Source organism: Uranotaenia lowii, chromosome 3 (assembly GCF_029784155.1).
Source record: "Uranotaenia lowii strain MFRU-FL chromosome 3, ASM2978415v1, whole genome shotgun sequence".
Lineage (NCBI taxonomy): Eukaryota > Metazoa > Arthropoda > Insecta > Diptera > Culicidae > Uranotaenia > Uranotaenia lowii.
This window is the reverse complement of record NC_073693.1, coordinates 355,239,803-355,265,336: the sequence shown is the minus strand read 5'-3', so window position 1 is coordinate 355,265,336 and position 25,534 is coordinate 355,239,803. Positions and strand designations below refer to the sequence as shown.

The 25,534-nt window shown below is 35.1% G+C and overlaps 2 protein-coding genes and 3 long non-coding RNA genes across 6 annotated transcripts; 1 reads left to right on the top strand and 4 right to left on the bottom strand.

Moving 5' to 3' along the window:
• Positions 1-596: 596 nt before the first annotated feature.
• LOC129757054 (uncharacterized) lies at positions 597-8,603 on the bottom strand. Its single transcript, XR_008739602.1, has 3 exons — positions 8,418-8,603; positions 8,019-8,167; positions 597-1,066 (listed from the first exon to the last, which is right to left on the bottom strand). It is a non-coding gene; the product is annotated as an uncharacterized LOC129757054 (long non-coding RNA).
• LOC129757051 (uncharacterized) lies at positions 6,160-7,254 on the bottom strand. The gene is made up of 3 exons (XR_008739600.1): positions 7,019-7,254; positions 6,791-6,947; positions 6,160-6,722 (listed from the first exon to the last, which is right to left on the bottom strand). It is a non-coding gene; the product is annotated as an uncharacterized LOC129757051 (long non-coding RNA).
• Positions 8,604-9,991: 1,388 nt separating the features above from the next.
• Positions 9,992-12,439, top strand: LOC129757049 (probable proline--tRNA ligase, mitochondrial). Of its 2 annotated transcripts, none has more exons than XM_055754148.1 (3): positions 9,992-10,195; positions 10,258-10,512; positions 10,582-12,439. In XM_055754148.1, the coding sequence occupies exons 1-3, from the start codon at positions 10,088-10,090 to the stop codon at positions 11,545-11,547; spliced, it is 1,329 nt and encodes a 442-aa protein (XP_055610123.1). In that variant the 5' UTR covers positions 9,992-10,087; the 3' UTR covers positions 11,548-12,439. The 2 variants fall into 2 exon arrangements, with proteins under 2 accessions (XP_055610123.1, XP_055610124.1); XM_055754149.1 differs by having other exon boundaries at positions 9,992-10,180; positions 10,582-12,436.
• On the bottom strand, positions 11,554-12,558 carry LOC129757050 (protein ARV1). Its single transcript, XM_055754150.1, has 3 exons — positions 12,336-12,558; positions 11,980-12,259; positions 11,554-11,924 (listed from the first exon to the last, which is right to left on the bottom strand). Exons 1-3 carry the CDS (start codon positions 12,474-12,476, stop codon positions 11,569-11,571), a joined length of 777 nt encoding a protein of 258 aa, XP_055610125.1. The 5' UTR covers positions 12,477-12,558; the 3' UTR covers positions 11,554-11,568.
• A 2,994-nt stretch (positions 12,559-15,552) lies between these two features.
• LOC129757053 (uncharacterized) lies at positions 15,553-19,161 on the bottom strand. The gene is made up of 5 exons (XR_008739601.1): positions 18,825-19,161; positions 18,289-18,656; positions 17,946-18,226; positions 15,900-16,071; positions 15,553-15,833 (listed from the first exon to the last, which is right to left on the bottom strand). It is a non-coding gene; the product is annotated as an uncharacterized LOC129757053 (long non-coding RNA).
• Positions 19,162-25,534: the final 6,373 nt, after the last annotated feature.

The window sequence follows — 25,534 nt, the reverse complement described above, 5'->3', positions numbered from 1 at the left end:
TGTTATGAAAATACTATATAAACTATAATTTTCGATAATTTTAACAGAAAACCGTAAAACGTTTGATAATTTCAGCAGATGATGCGATTCTCACAACATCTTACATAATACGCTGTGTATCATATTCTGACATATTCTTAGTTTTCGGATCATTCAGTAAAGTAATGTTATGAAAGATAGTCGCGTTCGTTCTGTGGTGTAAAAAAAATTGTGATTTTTGTGAATCGTGATTTCGGATGTTTGCTACCTTACACGGAGTCACTACACCGGCATTTCCAGAAGACGCTTCAATAGTTTTTTTTTTAATTTTGATAAACAAAGACGGGCATTAGTGGCTCAGTCAAATCGATGGTTTTGATTAAAGCGCATTCTTGGTCATTCGTTACGCGACTCATTTCACATCGCATGCCGAGCGAAATTAACCTCATCGTTTTTTTTTTTTTGGTTATTCAGTGTTCTGTCTTTCCAGTCGCCAACATATGTAGGTAGTATACCTTACCTAGTTGAAAATGATGCCATCACGCTTAAAAATAAAAAAATACTGAGTGGTATGCGAAAAAACTAAGTCATGCTTTTTATTATGAAGTTACCACTTATCTACTTTTACACACGTTTCTATTACTTTTTTTTGTCTTGCAGCGATAAGGTTCGTTGTGTCTTCATTGGCCCTTGAAACCTAACCCTAACTTTACCCCAAATTTAATCAATTCCACTGTCAGTTGGATGCTTTTCGAGAACGCGAAATAAACTAGTTTGAAACTCGAAGCACGAAGTAATGACGACACGAACTGGCAGTCGAAGGATGCTGCTCTACCTTCTGACAATCGACGATTGACGTGAATTCGACAAACACCTTTCCATCATTTCCAGACTATGCCAGTAAGAAAAGGAACTTTGGTTGGTTGAAGAATTCCATTATTTTTTTTCGGTGCCACCGAAAGTGATGTTGACCTAGTAGAAACGTCGGGACGGCCGGGTAATAGTGGAACCGAGCACGGAGATATATAGTGTGATCCAGATCTTTTCAAGTAACTTGCACATTCAGCTCAGATGTTAAAATCATAGGCTGAAAGAAAAAAAATTGAACATAATATTTAAAAAAAAAAAAGATTAGTTTTATGTATCGTGAAAAGAGAAGTTACTTACTACCGGAAAGAGTTTTCCAGCAATAACTATAAAAATCGAAGAACCAATAAGGGCTGTCCCAACGGTAGATGCAAAACACGGTTTTCGACCACGCTAAAACATTTCGGCTGGCACCGGTGTTGTAAATTGCTGTTTTAGCACAGTTATCGATTTCAAAATTCCCAACAGTTAGAGCACCTGCAACGGTTCAGGCGTAAATATTGGTTTTAAGTATACCAGTTTAAGCAAAATTTGAAATTTTAGAATCGGCTAAAACACCCACTCCCCACCGGTGTAGGAGCAAATTTAAAACGGAAACACTTTCATTGCAGACACTCAATAATTGAGAAGAAAAAACCCATGTTATTGGAAAAATTGCATAAGTTTTGAGTTTCAAGGTTAGTTGTCTTAAAATTAATTCTACGAATATTCTTTTTGACAGAACAATGATTTCAACTATTCTACCAGGATTTCATTAATTTAAAAGCAAAAATGACTACACAACGAGGAAAAAAGGTCAATTGAAACAATTCTTCAAATAATTCAATCAAATTGCTTTGAATCAATGGAATAAAGTTTTGTTGAAATGAAATGAAAAAGCAATTTTTTTTCAAGTTATTGCTGACATTGATAAAGGAAACGAGAAATGTTCATCCCAAAGTCAAAGGAAATTTTCCCTTGATTTGTCGACATTTTTGTTTGACAAAAACTTGTTTCACTATTTGTAAATTTATGTATGGATACAGAAAAATATGCTAATATCGACGAAAACTCCGAGCAATCCATACGAAACTAAAAATCCCTCAATATCTCAAATGAAACAAAAATTATAGAACAAACGATAAACATTTTTTTTACCTCATTGAAAAAGTATTAAAATTTTCTTTTCGTTTATTTTTTTCAAATTTTAGAACGCTGACTGGATTCACTAATTCGTCGAGCCCAAATGAAAAGCTTTTTATTCAATTATATTAAATCGAGAATAATGTAACATGTATTATTTATACTTGATATGGTTTTTATTAACATCTATTCTCAATTTATGTTACGTATAGGGTGGTTGAAGCAAAAAAAAAACATTCAAATAATATCTCAAAAAGAAACTATTATCACACCCAATGTTACCCAAACATGTGTGAAAGAAATCATTGTTGGCTAAAATTTTCTCACCGTGAACTAAATCGGTCTGTCGTATATTTTGAAATCCTGTTCCAAATTTGCATGAATTTGGAACAAAGGCGTATAACTGTTGGGAATTTTGAAATCGATAACTGTGCTAAAACAGCAATATACGCCACCGGTGCCAGCCGAAATGTTTTAGCGTGGTCGAAAACCGTGTTTTGCATCTACCGTTGGGACAGCCCTTATACGCCTTTGTTCCAAATTCATGCAAATTTGGAACAGGATTTCAAAATATACGACAGACCGATTTAGTTCACGGTGAGAAAATTTTGGCCAACAATGATTTCTTTCACACATGTTTGGGTAACATTGGGTGTGATAATAATTTCTTTTTGAGATATTATTTGAATTTTTTTTCGCTTCAACCACCCTATACGTAACATAAATTGAGAATAGATGTTAATAAAAACCATATCAAGTAGAAATAATAGATGGCACATTATTCTCGATTTAATATCATTAAATAAAAAGCTTTTCATTTGGGCTCAACGAATTAGTGAATCCAGTCAGCGTTCTAAAATTTGAAAAAAAATAAACGAAAAGAAAATTTTAATACTTTTTCGATGAGGTAAAATAAATGTTTATTGTTTGTTCTATAATTTTTGTTTTATTTGAGATATTGAGAGATTTTTAGTTTCATATGGATTGCTCGGAGTTTTCGTCAATATTTTTATTTATTTATTTTTCTGTATCCATACATAAATTTACAAATAGTGAAGCAAGTTTTTGTCAAACAAAAATGTCGACAAATCAAAGGGAAATTTCCTTTGACTTTGGGATAAACATTTCTCGTTTCCTTTATCAATGTCAGCAATAACTTGAAAAAAAAATTGCTTTTTCATTTCATTTTAACAAAACTTTATTCCATTGATTCAAAGCAATTTGATTGAATTAATTGAAGAATTGTTTCAATTGACCTTTTTTCCTCGTTGTGTAGTCATTTTAAATTAGTGAAATCCTGATAGAATAGTTGAAATAATTATTCTGTCGAAAAGAATATTCGTAGAATTAATTTTAAGACAATCAACCGTGAAACTCAAAACTTATGCAATTTTTCCAATAAAATGGGTTTTTTCTTCTCAATTATTGAGTGTCTGCAATGGAAGTGTTTCCGTTTTAAATTTGCTCCTACACCGGTGGGGAGTGGGTGTTTTAGCCGATTCTAAAATTTTAAATTGTGCTAAAACTGGTATACTTAAAACCAATATTTACACCTGAACCGTTGCAGGTGCTCTAATGGTTTGAAACAGAGTAAATAGCAACTTGATATCGTGTATGTGATAAGTTTTTACGGATTATTAAAAGTAAATTGCATTTCGTTGCTGTCCGTTCATAGAAAATATTAAGTTTGATTATGGAAGCTTTACGTTTTTTTAACGTAATTAATTCATATTTCTTAAACATGGATTGTTCTCTTATTCTATAACACAACTTTCGTGAAGCAGTTAATTAAGTAATCATTTATTTCTGTGAATTATAATGTATGTACTTGTACATTAGACCGCTGCAGGCTTTGTATGGGAAATCTGAAATTTATGAGTTATTACAACTCCCATACCATTTTTTGATGGTATTTTCACACACAAAAATCTCCGTAAAGTTTGGAAGCGATACATTGAGTCCTGATTTAGCGCGACGAGTTTTAATTTTGTATGGAGAATTACATGGAGAATCAATTTTTTTTATTCAAAAATCGTTACAGATTTACAGAAACTTCGGAAAAATAAAAAAAAAGGCTGAATACTATTCCTCGAATTAATCTCTACAAATGATGTAAAGGTACTATGATGCTTAGTTGTATCACAACAAAGATATTTGGAATTTAGAAAAGATTTATCAAAAACTCAGACGAGTTTGCTTCACTCATGGCATCGCTGGCTGAAAACTTGCATGCAAGTTATTCCTTCCCGGATCGAAGGAACGGTCCCGAATCGGTCCGAAATCGGTCAGAAATCAGTCCAAAGTCAGTCCGTTTAACAGGTGAAGATTTACAATGTTGAATTCTTCATAAACTAAGTTTAGTTAATTTACTTTACACTATGGTGGTATTATTTAGAGAAGAAGCATCATTATTACAGTAAAACAAGCATAACTTATATAATTTTCAATCGATTTCGGTAAACAACCTCTTAAATCATTTGCTTTAACTAATTCACAGAATCCACAGGAAAAGATTATTTTTAAATGTTATAATCAGGTCCGAAACCATAAATTAAGTTGATTTATTCTAAAAAAAATGCGTTATTTATCGTGTTTTCAATCATTAATTCACAAAAACTGTATGTATTGTGTTAAATTTACACAAAAATGAAGTTCAGATGATCAATTGCACATTTAACACTAAACATATCGACATTTTTTGTGTACCTGTTCATACCGCGAGCGGTCAAATGACAGCAAACACCTCTTCCGCTTAAACTCTCTTGTTTCTCGACCGATTTCTACAAAGTTTATAATTTTGGAAAGCTCGTGAATTGACTCAAATACAGTTTTCAGACAAAATTTAACTTCAATTATTTTTCTCAAAGTTATTCAAAGTCGAAGAAAAAAACAATCGAAAAAACAGGCTTCGGGAAAAAGTTATTAAGTACTCGAAAAAATAAAATTACTTAGTGCCTGAGAACGCTGAAGTTAGAAGCTATATGTTACACATATGGAAATATTTTTTGAAAATTTCTTAAGATCATGGTCACTAAAAATGTAAAAAACTGGTAAACCGTAATTTTTAATAAATCAACCGCCAAAGCTGTTCCCGTTACATTAGAAAATTTGTGTAAAGTGAAATGGAAATTTGACGTAATTTGTGACATTTTGGCATCTTTAGATTTCTAAAACACGAAACACAGAATTTTTGACGACTTTTCAAAGGTAGCTGTTTCTTTTTTAACTTTTTATCAATCTGCCTTTTTTGAGACTATTCTAGCACCTAGAATTGGCTTTGCACTGGATCGCAACGTTCTCTGGCACTGAGTGAAATTCTTTTCGAGTCCTTAATAACTGATTTAGAGCCTTTCCCGAATCCTGTTTTACGAATTTTTTCCTTCGACTTTGAATAACTTTGAGAAAAATAATTGTAGCTGAAATTCGCATTTAAGTCACATTACGGGCTTTCCAAAACTATAAACTTTGTAGAAATCGGTCGAAAAACAAGAGAGTTTTAGGGGAAAGTGTTTACCGTCATTTGACCGCCCGCGGAATGAATAGGTATACCACATGCGTAACTTTATCTTATTTTTCAACTTGGTTGTGAATTTCGGAAACGTTTCACCACATCTATCACCGTATATCTTCAATGATCTCAAAAAGTTTGTATTTTACTTTCTACATAGTGCTGTAGTTTTTTTTCTATCTGCGTTACCCGATTTAAAACGCCTTTGTGTATGAAACGCAGTAGCTTGTATTCAAGTATTTAGCTAGGAAAATTGCATGCAAGTTCATGATTCCAGTGCTGCTGACAGTTTTGACTGTTGATCTACTATGAATGATTTTTATTTTACAGATTGCTTTAACTTTTTTCTGGTAGCATCTAGCTGAAAGTAACCTTAGTAAAAATTGAAGTTTAAGAATACAGTAACCCAATGAAGAAGTTATTTTTTGCATAAAACCCTAAATCGCTTCCCTAGCGAATTTTATCTAGAAAAAAAAATTTCCCCATACTAATTTCCATACAAATTTAAAAACCGTTGCGCTAATTCAGGGATGAACCAAATCATCTTCTATTTAACACAGATGATTGGAGAGCAAAAAGGAATCGGAAAAACACATGGGAGCAAAAAGTCAGTTTTTGCAGCGGTCTATTGTACATGCTTTCGAATAAACGCATTTTCCAGATTGCTATCTTATCCTTATATTCATCGGTCAATTTTCACTCACCTGGGACGACGAGCTTAAAATTATCGTAAAAAACCACTGTACTAATTTTCTATGCTTGGTGATGAAATCCAACGGTCTGGTGATGATCATTGATTGCCTGAGAAGCTTATCAGTCCGAGCTATACCAAGAACCAGAAAAGATCTTTTCACGCATAAACTATATTAGATTTGTCACTGGTAATCGCTTCAAGTCTGGGTCACATAAAACCTCGGGCGCTGCAATTCGAACCAGATATTTTCGGAACCCGAATCAAGCAACTATAGTGCACTTTATTGCCCGATTGAAAAGTGGAATTATAGCAGAACTGAGCTGGGATGGGGTTCATCGATGGTATCCGATCTTTCTGCCATGATTTCCTTCTTGCCTCTGAATGTGGTGAAAGGAGTGACTGGCTTTGGTGGTGTAGCCGGATGAATGGAAGGAATAGATTTCTGTTTCCATTTCTGGCAGTATCGGAATTGTGCTGCATGACTTCGGCTCTCCGGTGTCGGTCTGATGTCCTTTTTTCTTTTTTCTTCGCTTCTAGTTTTTTTACGCCTCCCTGGACAAGAATATAGAAAAGAACAATCAGTTCAGTAGTCTAATTTTCACAGAACCAACTCCACTTACCGGAATAGCCACTCAGTGAAGAAGATACCTCATCCAGATGTATGATGAGCCAGATGAATCGCTACCCTTTTCCGAAGCAGAAATGTTACCGCTCACGTTTAGAACCAGTTTCCTTCAAGGCAAACGTTCCAGAAGTATTTTTTGAGTTTCTTTGAAACTGGAAGCAAAAAAGTAAACATTGGTAACACTGTCTTGCTATTAAACGAAATTGTTGTCCGGACAACTTACCTTTACGCTCCCGAAGTGTAGGTTTATGCTTCTAGCTTTTTCTAAGACGCTGCAAAATACTGATGCTGAAAGACTCCAAGATGAAATTCTTCTTATAAACTAAAACACCGCAGTCGCGCAAAAGTGGAGAGTAAATAAACAAACGAAAATGTAAACGGGAGGACTGTGGGTCGTGCGTGGAAATCGCTCGTAATGCTTGTAACACAAAATTGGTTTATAACTGATTGTATCACGGGAGATTTTATGAAATGATTCGACACAATAAAATGAATCGTGCATAAATTTAGCAATATTTTGACAATATAAGAGAAGATATTCATTGTCGTACTAAATAGCTATTTCGTTTGTTAGTTTATGAATCTAGCAGCGTAACTTCTTGTTGACTTACTAAATTAGAGAATTTATTTGAATCAAACCTTTTTTTTTAATTTGCTTGTCCCGCTAGGGGACGGCTGAATCAAACCTTTACGAAAAATGAACTTATAGCTTATATGGAGAATATGTTAAAACACAACCAATCACCCGGCTTGCTAAACGGTTCCAAGACATCCTTCAAAGTCATATTAAAAATCACGTGTTTTCAGAAGTAATAATTTTTTCAACTGAAAAATGTAAAATCACGTGTATTGAGGTTATATTTTTTAAACTGTGTGTGCATGTACCCCTCTGGCACCAAGTGAAACACACAATTGAAATCAAGTTCAATTTAGAGAACTACTGGTGGCAGAGGGCTATAATAGCATATCTTTGAAGCCAAGGGGGCAGAGTGCCAATATTTAAAATAGTGAACCACTTGAATAAACGTTTAAAAGGTAACGTGATTTTAAAAAAAATGTGTCTGACTCTAAGAGCATCAAATGGGCCTTACTTTAAATTGCGGGACAATTCAATTTTACAAAACTTCTTTGTTTGCTCATCGAAAGAATGTACGTAAATCAAAATGCGGATTCTTAGCAAATGGTTGAAAAAATCTCCTACTGAGAAACTTCAAACGACTCACCCGTAGAAAATTCCTGGATTCATAATGTGAGTGTGAGGCAACCTTGGGCTGGCGTACTTTTTTTTTAAGTTTGGCAATTCAGGTGATTGGTTCGATGTGTGCGCATTCCATTACCCACGTCATTTTGCTGATTCCAGTTTTATGGAAACCTGTAGTGTAATATAAGTAAGCGGTTTAAGACTTTATAAAAAAAAGTTATGAATTGTAAAAAAAAAAATGAAAGAAAGCTAACATTTGGCTTTTAAGCTAACCTTTGTAGATAATTTCATAAATATGTCATTCGGCTAATGGTCGTCAATGTCAATCATCTATTGTTAACGATTGGTCACTATACAAATTTGATTTTCAACAAATGAATTTTAAAGCTTGAAATTTCTTTTAAAATTAGTAGGTACTTACCAAATATTTGGCGGACGTCACTGTCGCAACAGTCGTACTTGTGCCACGCAGTATACCAGTACTACTGTCATTTATAGTTGATTTGGACGGTTGTTTCATCAGCAGCAAGGGACTTCGTACCAAGAACCAAGGTAGGGCACGGGTTCTCCCAAAATAAAACATGTTGGGAAAATCCTTCCTGACCAAAATGAACCAAATAAGCTGAAAGAAATGGAAGCAGTCAAACATCGATATTTCATGAAGTTTTTTTAATTATTTTTCTTTCGCGGTTCTGATTCATCATTCTTGCAATAAATTCACCGGACTTGAATTATAATAATAAAAGATTTTAATTACCGAACTCATCCGGAAGGCATTCTTCTTCATCTTTTAAGGAATTCGCATATCTGGGAAAAATTACGACATCGGAAGGTGCTGTTCCGAAGAGATGAATGTTAGAATTATACACCGGAAAAAAGACGATCAACGGGGAGTTTCAATTCTGTTCAGCCTGATTCCGATAATTGAGCTTCATCTGTATTTCGGAAAGCTGTCGCTTTCAATAAGAAAACAACAGCGACTTACCCATAGCTTTCTCCGGATATCGTCATCGGATCCGTTTTAATAGTCGGTCTTGGTCCACTATCGGTAGTAGCCGTTTTTGGACAAGACTATTGAAAATTAAAGAATCCGGTACTTTACGGCACTACGAAAACAGAACAACCGCTGGTAAAAAGTAAACATTTTCTTCTTTTTACCTCTCTTCAGAACGACCGCGGTTCGTTTCTTTACTGCGTTGCGGTACTCAAATTTGAGCGCAATAATTTGAATCAATTTGACCGTCCTCTCATTCTACATTATATGCGACCACCAATTGTACTTACCAGAAATTATTATTATTATCCCCACAATCTAAAGACGCAATCAATAATTCACAACCTCAACTCAACACTCGAAACCGAAACTTTCAAAAAATGGCGCCGATTGCATCTCGTTCCAGCACACGGTAAAACCAATCGTAAAAACATCGCGGTTATCAGAGAGAGACAGTTGCACTCAAAGCTGCCAGAAACGGACGCTCGAAATTTGACGTTTTAGATAAAATCGACTCTGGTTTACAGTTTTCGGTGTTTTTTTACCGAAAGTTTACGACAAAGCGATTTGTTTACATAAAAATAAACGAACCTCGCTAAATCAAGAATCAATTTACCGAACTCGGTGAAAACAAGACGTCAGATTGATCAATTACCGAGATTTTTCGAATTACAGAATAGGTTCTGTAAACTAAATTACCGAACTCGGTAATTTTCGTTTACTGTGTATAATTCATTGATTGAAAGAAAACAGGAGTTTGATTCAAAAAACTGAATGTTTTGAATTAAAGTCAGATTTAATTGGTTCCAAAATCCAAGTTTTCTCTGCGTGTATCACTTGCTTTCAAACTGATTTTTTGGTTGGCCTACTAATACACATGTAAGCAACGGAGTAGTATACCTGAAAATCTAGCTATCCTGGCCCTATATGTCGTTCTTAATTTTGGGTTGTTTTGTTTTTGAGTGTGGGGTTAAATAAAATGATAACAAATTAGTTTTTTTTTGTGTGTAAGCCTTGTTTTGATTCGCGATTCTGCAGAATTTTTTTTTGCTGGAACCATTGTAGTATTATGAATTAAATTATTTGCCATATTAAAAATGATCCGGTTGTCCAAAATATTTCAACCTACGCTGGTCAAACCTAAAAATGCTATTGTCAAGAATCAAGATATAACATCCAAAAGCCAACGGGTAAAATTTCACCATGTGCTGATGTTTCAAATAACGTTTATTTGTAATGTGCTAATCCCAAAGCTTTCATCTCTCAGCTTCTGCTCGAACAGGGCCTGGTCCGGCAAGCTGGAAATGGAACGTTTTATATGTTACCCCTGCTGCAGCGCTCCCTTCAAAAGGCGATTGATCTGATCGATGGTTTTATGCAACAGCATGTCGAAGCACAGAAGCTAACTCTACCCATTTTAACGTCAGCCGATTTGTGGCGGAAAAGTGGTCGACTGGACAGTGCCACCGGGGAGCTGATGACCACCAACGATAGACACGATAAACTGCAGATACTGGGACCGGTATGTTAAACATTTTGTTTATTTCTTGTTATAAACGTTACATTTAACAACAAAAATTTACCCTTTCAGACCCACGAAGAAAGTATTACTGCTTTGTTGGCGGCTATTTCGCCGGTTTCGTACCGCCAGTTTCCCCTCAGGCTGTACCAGATATCAACGAAATTCCGAGACGAAATGAAACCCCGTTTCGGGTTGCTAAGGGCTAAAGAGTTCATCATGAAGGATTTGTACACATTCGATGTAGGTCTAGCGGAAGCTCGCCGCACGTACGAGGAAGTTAACGAGGCGTACGCTAACATATTCAATGCAATCGGCGTACCGTTTGTGCGCGTTAGTGGCGACACCGGACTTATGGGCGGCTCTATGTCCCACGAGTATCACTTTCCAAGTGACGTCGGTGAAGATCAGCTGGTACGTTGCGACGAGTGCGGTATGAGCTGCAATCATGAGCTTTTTCACACTGTTAAAATTTGTGAAAAGTGTAATCATAAAAATGTTGTTCGGCAAATGGGCATCGAAGTTGGACACGCATTTATTCTTGAGGACAAGTACAGTAAAGTACTGGGAGCAAAATTCTTGAATGAAACTGGTAAACCAGAAACTCTTCAGATGGGTTGCTACGGTATTGGAGTAAGCCGGTTAGTTGCCGCAGGTGTCGAAGTTTTATCAACAGAAAAGGATATCATTTGGCCTTTCAAGTTGGCTCCATTTAAAGTTTGTATAATACCACCAAAAGTCGGTAGTAAAGAGCAGGAAATTGGAGACCGATGGCTCAGAACGATGTATGACGCATTAACGACTATTCCAAACCTACAACCAGATATAGTTGTCGATGATCGACCAAATATGACAATTGGAAAACGTCTCGTCGATGCCAAGAAAACAGGTTTTCCTATAGCCGTTGTGATAGGTCCTAAAGCTGTTCGAGAAACCAACGCCATATTCGAAGTTCACCACCTAGTAAAACCTAGCAGCTCGGAATTGTTTTTTTCCGAAGCCATCAACGAAGTTAGAAGGATATGTGATAATAGTTGATTAAACTTTTCGCTCAATAGATTACATTAAAGTGTTCAAAAATAAACTAATCTCTGTTAGAAAATAAGTTTTGGCCAAGAAAGCTAGTATGACGATGACAGTTGACTTTGTTCGGGAGCAGTTGCTTATAACGGAATGTATCTGAATCAGCGACACAACAAAGTACGTCACGACAAGCGTGATGTGGATGGCCATACCAGAATCTGTAGAATTCTGCTTCCAAATGATTATAGGAACCAGGAAAAATTTAGCGATGCTTGCCAGAATAACGCATTGTAACAGTGCTAGTGGGTAGGACTTATCGCCATCCGGTCTCGTTTCAATTTTATGCAGTATTTTTGTTAGAAGATGTAGGAAAGCGTATAGTAACACAGTACCTAAAACATTGAAGAAATATTATTGTTTTTCCTATACATTCTCCAAAAGACTCACCTATCACAATGTGCAACGTGGATACGTAGAAGCCCTTTTCGGCTAAAAATGGATCAGCTTGATCCGAGCGATAACGCACGTTTGTGAATTTGCCGAAGGTTTCCGTCCACAAACAGTACGCTTCGAGAAGGGTCAAAATAACACCTATCTTCCACAGGTTTTTGCAATCCGAATTGTACAAGATGTGCCTGTAGGCTGCCTTGGACAGTAGAATCAGATCAATCATTATGATGATCACTTCGAACTCGATGTATTTATCTGCTGGTTGATTACAATTTTCCTAGACAAAAAGAAAAAATAATGCTCTATGATACTGAAGATAATTTTTGCTAGTTATGTTTAAAAATAATACTTACACATTCAGTTATTTTGAGCACCGTGGAACTGATTCGTCTATACAATTCCGGAACCGGCTGACCACAGTTAATACAAACATACTGCTTATTATCGAGTTTTGATTTAACGGGGAAGAAATATTTTTTCATAATCTTCTTCATTTTAAGAATTCAATTTCAAAACTACGAATTTATCATTGGTTAATTTAATTAAAAGGAAGTTGAAATTCTGGTGAACCTTTAAAATATGGGCGATGGGCGATGGGCGCGCTCGCAACGAGGGTATACCATTTCTCGTGTGTTAAACAGAGAAAGCAATAGCCTTCACTCCAATTTCACTCCGATTGGGATTGGGCCTGCTAAAAAGAATAAAGCTTGCTCTTTACTCTTACACAGATTTCCATAAGAATGACAGCTAATCGGAGTGAAATTGGAGTGAAGGCTATTGCTTTCTCTGTTTAACACACGAGAAATCGTATACCGGGTTTGCGAGCGCGCCCATCGCCCATTAGCTGTCATTCTTATGGAAATCTGTGTAAGACTAAGAGTAAAGAGCAAGCTTTATTCTTTTTAGCAGGCCCAATCCCAATAGACAAAAAGTTTAATTTTTTGTACACAAATTGTACACGTAAAAATTGAAATAATGAATGTCAAAAAAAATATATTGTTAGCTTCAAGTACACAGCAAAAAATTTCTAAAAGTATACGCAATCTAAAATACGAGTGATCTACTTTTTGACCAGTGTAATTCAAAACTTATGTAATTTTACACTCTTTTTGATCTATTTTTGAATCATTGGTATAAACTTAAATTTGTATGATCTATGTTTACACGCCCTGATCTAAAAAATATATCTCAATATAAAATTACATCGAAAACAATATAAAACACGACAGATCCATTGTTTTCCTTTTTTTCGCCACGCAGAAAAATATATTTTAAAAATAATAAGATTTCGGCCAAAAATAATAAAAATTTTGGTTGGGAAAAAGCACAAATATATTTTTGGCCACACTGAATAAAAGTATCGTTTTGATTTAAAGTTATCGTTTGATTGAAAACGAAATACACCCTTTTTATAAATGATTCATCCTACTTTTCAAAATAATAAAATTTTAGGTAAAACACACAAAAAGTTTTTAGCCTAAAATTAAAAAAATTGGGGGTTGAAAATTAGCAGTTTTGTATGATTCAAATTCATTTTTTTTTTCAATTCAAACGAAAGCAAAATTGTTATTGGTTTTCGGATTTATTTATTCGTTTTCAAAGAAATGTTTTATGCTTCATTTATTCGTATTAAAACACCATTTTTCATCGGGAATTCTTCGTGTTCCCTCTTAGCATGTTATGGCCAAATCATCCTCACAAATCGCTGGCCAACCCACAGTTGTGTTGTAGCTGCTGTACGAATGTAATGCACCATGGTCCGCCTTACACAGTAAACGAAAATTACCGAGTTCGGTAATTTTTTTACCGAAATCCTAACATGTGGAGTTCGTTAAACCGTTCGGTAATTTTTTCATGTCGGAGAAGTGACAACTGTCAAATATTACAGATCTTTTTCGGTAAAAAATTATCGAAACTCGGCTGATTATATCTAAGATCATCTGTCAAATTATTGACAGTTGTCAACGTGACAGCTCGTTATATTACCGAACAACGGTGTTGTACAACCAAAATGCCTGTAATTATTACCGAAAAGTCGGTAATGTTTAACCGGAAAACTATAAAAGCTCGGTAGCATGTACCGAACAGCCGGTAAGATTTACAGAAATTCCTTAATAAATTACCGAAAAACCTGAAAATACTACCGAATTACCTATAATTATTACCGAATTATCTAAAACCATAACCGAAATACCGTTATTTTTTTACCGAAAAGCTGTAAAAGTTTGGTGTTATTTACCGACCGACCGGTAGAATTTACCGAAACACCTGTAACAATTACCGAAATGCCGGTAAATCTTATCAAAATGCCGATAAATATTACCGGTATTTCGGTAATAATTACAGAAATATTGGGAACTTTTACCAAAAAAACGGTAATTTTTACCGAAATTTCTGTAATTATTACCGAAATACCGGTAATTTTTACCGAAAACTGTAAAATTTTTCGGTAATTTTTACCGAAACCCGTAAAACGTTCGGCAATCTCAGCTTAATGCACAGCACATTACGCGAGATGATTCGAGTCTTCAGAAAACACTTCAATCGAGAAATTTCTTTTCTGAAGAACACACATAAACCAGGCTCCGTCAAATCGATTTTTTTGCCAAAAACGAAAGTTTCATCTTGAAATTTTCGACTCGTGTCATTTCACGTCGAACTTCATGGCGTCTGACAAGAAATGATACAAGTCGAAAATTTCGTTTCAGAAGACATCTCCGCTTTATGCGAAAATATCAATTTGACATAGTCTCTAAGGTCCTAAGGTGTGTTCTTCAGAATTGAAATTTTCTCGCTTGAAGTATCTTCTGGAGACTCGAGTCATTTCATGTTATGCGATGCCATCCTTAGCTGAAATTACTGAACGTTTTTCAGAGTTCGGTAAAAATTACCGAAAATTTTAAATACAATTAACTTAAATTTTTTTTTTATTCAGGATCTAGTCTCTCCTGTCGGAAGAAATGCCAGATAATGTTACATACATGAGGATGATAAAAACCCTGAAAGAGTAAAAAACGACGCACATGCTTAAAACCGTAAATTCTCATAAAAATCATCTTTTAGTTTACATAATTTCGCGAAAACATAAATAATTTTAGATCATTCTTGAAGTAAATTTATGACAAACATTATGTACAAAATCTAGTATCTCATTTGACATAAAGTTCAATTACAGTTGAATAACATTTTCGGAAGACACAAAGTTGCAAAAACCTAAAGAGTTCATTGAAAAATTCATCAATTGCGGAAATGAAAATCTCGAAGAGTTGCCCATTTTTGTTTATTTTTCGGTAATGTATTACAGTTCTAATGAAAATTAATACATTTCGTAATTTGTATGTTATCACGAACATAATATTAAAAGCTGACATTTTTATAAAGTAGTTCGAAAAAAATTTCTCTTTAAATTTATTTTCCATAATTCAGTTTCTGAATGATTTGATAAATGTATTGATAACGGTTGCCGAGTAAAAAATAAATAAATCTATACATCTCTTATACAAGAACCAACATCTGTATATGAATTCAGTATCTACCAGACAGAAAATGTGTATCTATGAATGATTCTGAGATTTCTTTTACAAAGATGTCCTTCCTTGATCCTTGTATGAGTGATACGACATATGGTTTGCATCATTTGTTCTCGGCGATCGTTTCGATCTTCCACACTTCGATGTCATGTTTTATTTTCCGTAGAGGATTGTTTTTCAATCCAATCCACATTGTTCAGAAAATCCGTAGTTTGATTTTTTCCCATTTGATAACATGCGATGCAGGGAGCTTTAGCTATAATTTCTCAATGCCTCCGCACATCTAGACCAAGATAATACAATATTCGTTAAAAATTGAGTCTGGAAGTAAAAAAAAAATTAACTTGATGATACTGTTTTCAAGTTAAATAATTCATTTGTTAAAACCTGTTTTCCATCCAGTAGGCAGTAATCTCATTTTGGAATTGAAGCCTTTATTTGAACGAGATTATTCCCGAATATGGATTTTGGAGTATTTTTTCCTTTCGTCGGACATAGTTTTACTAGTTCCACCAGCTTGAAGGAATCATTACTATATACATATACATAATAGCGAACGCTGTAACATTAACCAAAGATTAAATTTTCTTAAATCAAACATTGAGTCTTTGAGTTTCTAAAACGTGACTTAAGACAAGTTCTAGAAACCATAGCCAAATTTACATCAGAGTTAACAATGGAGTACTTAATTATATGCAGTAGACAATCAACAGACGATACAAATATTATGATAATAATTATTTTCATACTGGTAAAGGATTTGTAAAAATTAATAAAAAAGAATTATTATTTAACTTTGGATGAGTGAACTCAGTAGGTTCAAGCTTCTTCGACAGTTAAAAAAGAACTAAAACTTCAACTCAATTGAAATAAAGAAATATGCATGTATCTAAATTTGAAATCTGAATCGGAAACTGAAATCTGAGTTTGAAACTGAATCTGAAATCCTGATCTAAACGTGAATTTCAAATACAAAACTCAATCGGAATTCTCCGAATCTGAAATTGAAATCTTTATAGTAATTCAAATCTAGAATTTAAATTTAAATTGAACCCTAAATCTGGATCTCGGTCTGAAATCGTAATATAAATCTGGATCAGAATCTTAAAATGAATTTGAATCGATATGTAAATCTTAAATCTGAATTTAAAATCAGATTCGGAAACTGAAATATGAATCTGAACCTGAAATGTGGAACTAGATGTGAAATCCTGATTCAAATACGTATCTTAACTTTTAAACTGAATCGAAAATTTGAATCTGAATCTGAAAAATATAAATTAATTTGAATCCAAAATCTGAACCTCAATCTGGATGTAAATCTATAACTGAATCTTGATCTGAAATCTGAATCTATTTGAAGTCTGAAACTGAGTTTGAAAACCTGAATCGAAAACTTCATGTTCATATCCAATTTGAAACTGCATCGAAAATCTGAATCTGAAATTTTTATCTCAATTTGAATCTAAAATCTAAATCTGGAAATGAATCTGAAAGTGAATCGTTAATCTTAATCTGGATCTGAAAGCTCTATCAATATCTAGAAATGAATCTGAATCGAAAACTGAAACGTGAACTGAAATCTGAATTTAAAACTAGATCTACAATCTGAATCTCAAATCCTGATCGAAATATGAATCTTAAATCTAAATCTGATATGAACTTAGAATCGAACCTTAAGCTCAAACTAATAATGTTGATATTCTGAGCTATCGCTCACTAGATCAAACGCAAGTTTAAAACATAACCAAATCCATATTGGATTCATTGTTCTTTTAATCAATCAAAATTCAGTCAGTAACCAAATCCATATTGGATTCATTGTTCTTTTAATCAATCAAAATTCAGTCAGTAACCAAATCCATATTGGATTCATTCATTTTAATCAATCAAAATTCAGTCAGATCCGAGATAATCACAATTTTGCCTTCCCGTGGTTAGAATCGACACTGACGGCTGTCGAAAAGATATTTCTCGGCATCAAGCAACCTGAATGGAAATTGGTGTTATAGAGTTTTATTCTCTGAAAAAAAACTAAAACGAAGAAGAAGAAGCTGCCGGAATTGCTAGTAGTAATAATTATATTATAACACCTATTCTTTTCTTTTCTGTAGTACGAGAATTTCTTTTTCTGGGATGACTCATCCTTACTATAAAACATTCAGTTACAGAGTTCATTTTAATGAGATGCAGCATGAATGAAAGCAGGATAAAAATACCAAAAAAAAAACAGTATGTTCAAAACTGAATTTTAATCTGTATTAAAATGTGTCATCACAGGACTAAAACCGAATTCGAATCTGATCGTGAGCGTCGCTCATATATCTAATCCTAATCGTTTATATGAATCTACAGTCTGTTTTTTTTTTATTTGACTACTATCGGTATTTGAATATTTTTTCAAACACGAAATTAACACACTTCTCCACTTACCTCGGTGTTCATAGAAGGCAGGCTTCTTACAGGCAATTAACGAAAAATCCGATGTTACAGCTCCGGCTGGTCGATGCTGCCTACCACCATGAGCCGTGGCCGAGATTCGGGTTTTGATGCAATTGTCGTGACCTCCTCTCTCATACCGGGTGCTCTTCTCGTCACATCAGATACTCCATCCAGATTCTGATGATAGTTGATTACCGTCAATCGCATGTAGAAAGTAATCGAGAGCGGGAAGTGACATTCTGGTGTTGCTGTTTATTGTGCTGGAAATAATGCTGATTTGGATGTTACATTATTATCCAGAAAACATCTGCGGAACCAGCTGGTTATGACTTACGGTGTTATCACATCCGACACCACCAGCTCCTCCTGTTGTTGCTGCTGCTTTCACCCATAAACCGAATCAGCTACCGGATGCGAACCACACTGTGGCGATTTGGGATCAAATTCAGAAAGTTCTGGTTTAAAGGTGCTCGAAACTGTGTCCAACAATCCGTTCTTTGGCTTTGACCACAACCGCTGTTGTGTTATTATTTAATCTTCCGGTATTTAGAAACAGCACTTCTTCCGGATTATGCGGAAAACATGATCGCTGGAGCTCAGAATGTTGCTGCTATTGATGATGGAGGTTGTGATCGCCCGGAAGACGATTGTTACGACCGCCACTTCGGATAATTTCTGTGCCGGCGGTATTATCGTTTCGCCCTAAAAAAAGCAGAAAGAAAGAATTTTAGTTGATGCTGACGGAATTCAGCTGCTGTGCATTTTTGCTACAGCTGGATGAATGCTTTTACCGCAAGTGCGACGGCTGTTGATAATTTTGGTGTAGGTGATGCTGCCGATTAACTATTTTTAACATATTTTTTTACTTACCACGTTACCAGCTACATTCATTTACACCAAAATACATAATACATGCAAGCCACACAATTTCACACGCGAACCGACGAAAATGGCGACGCTTGTGTGGTTATAAATGGAGCACACGATTAAACTCGAGACGATTGAACACGGTTGTATGAGCGAGAAAGGAGGCTCAAGCGAGATGCCTTTACATTGAAGATACCAGAAAGAGACAGTTTTGACAACGACACATGACGGCAGAATTAATTTACAGTTTTTTCGGCGTTTTTTTACCGAACAGTTAATGACAAACGATTTGTTTACATACATCTAGACGAACCTCGGTAAATTAAGAATCGATCAACGAAGTTCGGTAGAAAATAGACGTCAAAATCATAAATTACCGATTTTTCCCAAATTACAGAACTGGTTCGGTAAAATAAATTACCGAACTCGGTAATTTTCGTTTACTGTGTACTTCATGAATGCACTGGCTCCGCATGTTAGTCCGTCTGTTAAAAAAAAAAACAAATTACCTCACTTAAACTTTAAATTATTGTACAAACCTGCTAGATGAGTTGTGGAATAAAAATCCGGAGGAGAGAATCGTGCTCGGCAGTCACAGTGGTTTCAAAAACTTGTTTCGGCTGCTGCTGCTTGCTGTTCAAATGAGAAAATTTGTTAATATTTTCTCAATATTTTTTTCTTTTTTTTATTTTGCTTTTCAATTCTAGACCTACTACACGTTCATTGAAATTAGCCGATTTTTGATTTCGAACTAAACCAAATTTTATTTTTATATAATAAAAAAGGAGTGTGTAAAAATTACAATATTTTATTGTTATTTCCGATCGATTTTTTTGTGAAAGCTATCGAAAAATCTGCATTGAAAATGTAAAATAAAATAACAAAACGTATTGTTGTAACCAACCCCCTGTCTTTTTCTGCGTGGCGGCATAAATTGTTATGTTTTTATCCGAGATGGTGGTTTATTGTGCGACAAGAAAAAAATTTGCTTCCGCAGTTAATTTAGTATAAAAACCGAACCAAATTCCTTCTAGAATTGAATTAAAAAATGGTAGGTTATAGTTATAGACGAAATGAAAAAAATGGAACTTCAAATTCCCCAAGTAACAATTTTAGTTTTATACTAATCTGCAAGCCCGCTATGAAACTGCGTTATAAAACAACTCCGAGCTATATAAACCGCATTAAAACATTTATAAAACACTTATCAGAGTAAAAAGGCCCACCTACAGAAGGTTCTGAAGAACAAATTTCAAGTACTTTATACAACCTTATTGGGGTTTCGTTGAGTTGTCAAGTTTTACTTCGAGTAAAAACATTTCTGCGTGAATGTTTATTTTTCGAGCAGATGGTTTTAAAATTGAATAGTTCAAGAAAAAATATTCTGGCCGAATCACTCACACGATAAGATGGTTCCATTTGGTCTAAAATAATAAAATATTTAGGAAAATAATAATAACTTCGATATTTTTCGACATTCACTGGCATAAATTTGATGCGCATAAAATTTTATCGGTTAATTTTTCAAAAAACTCGCCAAAAATACGTGCGCCAGTAAAGTTTTTCGAAATAAAAGTCTTAAATGCATAAATTTACGATAACAATCATCCAAAAATATATTTCGATTCCTGTATGTATGCCCATGTTGTGTATACATGATAATTTAATAGATTTTTTTGCATATAAAGTGTTAATTCTAGGTTTTCATGCGATTTTTTGAATGAAATGCTCAATTTTCGTCAAAAAATATGGCGTTCCGTCTTAAACAGCTATTTTACTTGTTGAAACTATTTACACGTCACGCTCGTCTCGGAAAGTGCTATTATAGGAACAGTTTTTCTTAAATTATAATAAACAAAGCAAATTTTCTTTTAAAAGTTCATGATTCCATTAAATAAAAGAAAAAACAGATTGCGATTCACTTTTTATTGTTATCATTAATGTGACTCACTGCATCTACACCACCATTTAAAAACCCGGATTCCACCGTAAAATACACAAGATTTTCTTTGGGGATTCGTTGGCGGATCATTTCGGGTATTTTGCTTGAGAAAAAGCATCCTATAGGGTAAACACTTCCTCCACCACAGCCATGAACACGGAACATCAAGCATCGGGGCAACTCCGCTGATTTGTGAACGGCCAGCGTCGGCAGGGGATGCATTTTCCCAGATATTACCTGCAGCTGAAAAAACAAAGATTAGAAACAACATAAAAGGATTATCAAGTAATTAAAAAGTACCTTTTGGTTGAGAAAATTGAACGCAAAATTTTCGTTGCCATCTGATAAATTTACTTTGTTGTTATTTACCTCTTGTTTTTTTCTTGTTCTTCTTCTGTATCTCGATCTGTTGACACTTGACATTTTGACCGGGTTTTATAGCGAGGTTTAGAAACTGCTTTATAGCGGCTTTCAAAACCGCTATAAACACGGAAGATAAAATATTCTTAAAATTGATTGAGGTTTTTTAAATTGGTTTTATAATCGTCGTGTAGATACTCTGAAGATAGATTGTGTAATGGTCTTGTCGAAATACGCTTCACAGCTATCAAGACTTCTGTAATTACATTATAAAACTTCCATTTTTGTCTATAAAACCATCAGGAGTTTAAAATGTTGCTTGGGTTCTCTTTCGATTGCAGGAATTGCTGTTTTATAAATGGATCAAAAGCCGAATCAATGTTGAATGTTTCTAATGTTTAGGGGATTCCGATTACTATGCTGTTCCGGAAGGATTCAAGAATGCTGCCTGACGCTGATCGGCAAAACATCGCCCTGTAGGGGATCATCGGACACAACCACAATTCCAGCTGCCAGTGATGGTGTGCGTTTTTTGAGTTTGCAGTGTATCGGCAATACATGTTAAATAAAATGACACATGTGGCGTATTTATTCATAAACAATTCCCAAAGTCTGATTATTTTAAAAAGATTTGTATAATAAACGCTAATATGTTTTGAAATTTACATCATTGTGTATTTTTACACGATGGTTTATGTCATCCGTTTTCGTGCATTGTTTTCGATCTAAATTTACACGCCTCAAAAATTACATTGTTGAGAAAAATACACCGTGGTAGAATTTTATATCAAAATTGATGTTCCGTTTTCGTGCATAGTTTTCGATCTAAATTTACACGATTTTTTCTTGCTGTGTACTTTATTTTGGGTAACTACTAACCCACATTGAAATATTTAAAAACAAATTTAACGCGTTTTTACAGAATCGCCGATATAGTTGTTTTTGACATTTCTCACGCACATTATAACTGACGTCGCACTGGCGTGTACGTACGAGAACGGGACAATAGTCCTATTTGTCGCTAGTAGTATTCGTGTCATAATTCAGGGCGTTTCACTAACACTTTTTCATTTTGGGAACAATAACCTCAAAAACGACTGTGTTCGTCGGCCGGCTGTTCGATTTTCACACTCCCCAATCCGGGTCTGTTATTTTTTCCGACTCGGCCAGTGTCCTAAAAGCTGTTTTGCCGGAAATATTAAGCATCCTTGGATCCATGACTTATCCCGCCTTGCCATCCAGAAAAATGTGCTGGATTCCCGCCCGCATAATCAAATATGATACGCTGAATCTTGAGTATTATTTCGTTCTGATTACCTTAATAGTAACGTTTCACATTGTGTTTTGGCTAAATGTGCCTTTGCTAAAATGGATACAATATCATTTCGGAAAGATACGGTTAATACTTCTTTAAGGAAATTGATTATTTTTGCAACACGTCGAAATGATAGAAAAATATTCGGGAAAGATAAGATTAATCATTTTGGAAATTAAAAGATTTTTTTGCAACGCGCATCGTATTTCCTGCTGTCACGTCAACAAACATGACCACATTTTCACCATTTTTTGTTTTCTGTTCCGAAATTGTGGGAAGTAGCGTACGGAACCACCGAAGACTACGCGGAAGCCGCCGGGGATGACGACAGGTACAAGTGATGAAGGTAAAGTAAAAATCTTTTTATTTAGAGGAAAATATATTAGTTGAATCCATTCTCTCCCACTGATAGAACTCAGCGAAGAAGGAATACCGGAAGCTGTGGCAAGCTAAATTCAGACCAAGCATGCAACATCTAGAAAGCGAAATGGTGAACATCTGGAAAATCCTTGCAATTTCAGGCGATGACGATGGAACCACGGCTGCAGGTGACCTCAAGAAAAAAACCGGCAAAAGCTCAGAGGAGGAAGACGTTCGCGGACTCAGGCGGAAAAAGTTACAATGTGGACAATCCAACAGCACCACATCTCAGTTTTCCGGTTTTATCTACCTCTCCGCCACCGTTTAAACATCAGGAGCAGTAGCACACGCGATCATCGCATATACAAGAATTTTAATTAAAAAAGGTGAATATTCAAAAGTTTAGTAGGTGTAAAATAATATGAAAAATAAAAGTTTATAAAGCTAATTTTGGATATTATTTTTTTTATCTTTTTATCAATACAACACGATATGCTGTATCGTCCTTTTTCTTATGAGACGATCATTCACTAAAGATTCTACGTATGATCCAACTCGCTTCAAAACGAGTAGAAAAAAGTAAAAAAAAATGAATGGTTACTCTACTTAACGACCCGTTCGCTGTATCGTAAAGTGCGTCCAAACGATTCCATTTCATGGAAAAAAGACTATCTTAATCGTACACATGCTTGTCCAACACCTCGTAAACAGAACAGAGCAGAGAACGAATTACACTTTTATCATTTCGGTTTCCGAGTGCACTGCTCAGCCGATCAACGTTCACTTATCTTTTTGCCGAGTGCGCCCGATTGCGGTTGCTCTGACGGTCGGGTGGACGTCGCTCGCTCTAAAGAAAAGAGAAGGAGCTGGCTAGAAAATTGTGCTCTAGCGACGCTGCTGTGCCGCTCAGTGTATCAAGCCAGAAAGATTTCAATGCAGGAATGTTTTCTTCAAAAAAGCCGTTATGCAGTGCGGAACAGTGCATCAGTTGAAGAGGTCCAATGTAGGTTTATGTATGAACTATTTTTGTACGTAGCCGGGCCGGGCACTTCCTGGCAAATTATTTGAAAAACATGATGAAAACCGGGCAAATAATCTGAAATTCTCCATTCCATAAACCGAGCAATATCCGGCCAAATCTGAGGAAATTCCAGACATTCATCTAGTGAAGAAAAACGACTTACAGTTTTTTTGTCGCAACACATCAGCAGTGTCAAATTTATGTTTAAAGCATACGAAGAAAAGTTTTGGTTTGATGTTTGATGAAATAAACTTTCACAGATCCAATTTTTGACAAACAATTTTAGACTGAATTCGATTTTCTTGTTTCATTTTCAAAATAATGTGGATGAAACTGGGCAAAATCCAAGTAGTTTTTTCACAATATCCGGGCATCCGCAAATTGCTGTTTACTTAGGTTTATGTGCTCTTGATATCGTACGTGGGAAGCATTAATTTACAAAAGCAGCAATTCGAAAAGTAACATTTACTCAAATTATCCAAAAATCTTTGCCTTTTAAACAAACCGTGAACATTACGCAAGAATCTGGGACAAATTTAAGTAATAAAACTTCAAAACTTTCACAAATAGTAAAATTTAGGATTTATCTTCCTTAACCGCTACGCTTTTGATATTTTTCGACCGAAGAAAGCTATCGTAGCTAATCATTTGTCCTGGTGCAGAACATTATTCTAGAGGAACTCGCTTAGGAATGAAAAGATAGGTGTTTTGGGCAAAGTTGTTAATTTGCATACTTTGATATAAAATTTAAAGGCGAGAGATTTAAAAATAGCGCGATAATAACAATAACTTTTTGTAGTGCATTTTGCAAGTATTTTTTTTTATTCAACCGTATCTTCTTGGGTTAAGATTGTAGAACTTTGATATGTTAAGCAAAGTTGTGTATTTTGTTGAAATAAATAACTTTGTAGAAGAAACTTAAGCTCTAATATGCTAAACAAGAAAGTTATGATTTATATCTCGCTATTGGTGGACTTCTAAACTTTTATATTTCATATAAAAATATGCGCTTTATTATACAGAACAATGTTGTCGAAAACACCAGCATTCTATCTTAACTACCTTTGGCGTTATTAATTTAGTTCCGTTAGATTTATGTTCTGCATTGTAAATTCTGACGCACTTCCAAACATCGATCCAGGCGCAACCGATGAAGACAAACCGAGTTTTCTGTAAAGCTTCTCTTTCGCCCGAGTGCGAACGAATTTATCTGCACCGGGACGCACTTCATCAGTTTGCTTGCTTCTCTTGCCCACACTTGGGTGGACGCTTGGTCGCTCTGGGAGGTAACGGAGCATTTTTTAAAGATTCTCCGTTTGGGAGAGCACAGCGAAAAAAATACACGCTCTTACTCTGAACGGGCAAATCTGAGGAGCGATGCCAAGCATGATCGTACATTAATAATCCAAAACTATAAAGCTAATCTTTCGTGTGTCTTAGGAAGAAGATAATGGAAATCGTTATTGTATAATACTGATTTATGCGGGAGGGATGAATCATCCTTCGGGATGAAAATCCCGAGAAAAAAGAAAAAAAAAATACAGGTTAGTTTATTGACGGCTTAGTCCAAAGCTTAATACCGCAATAAAATGCAATTTTAATTGTTCTTTATTGAATTAACGCCAAATGGAGATCAAAATAAAAAAAAGTCACTGCAGGTACGGAAATCAAACCTTCTCAGGCTACTAACCGCTTGACCACCAAAGAGTTGCTTG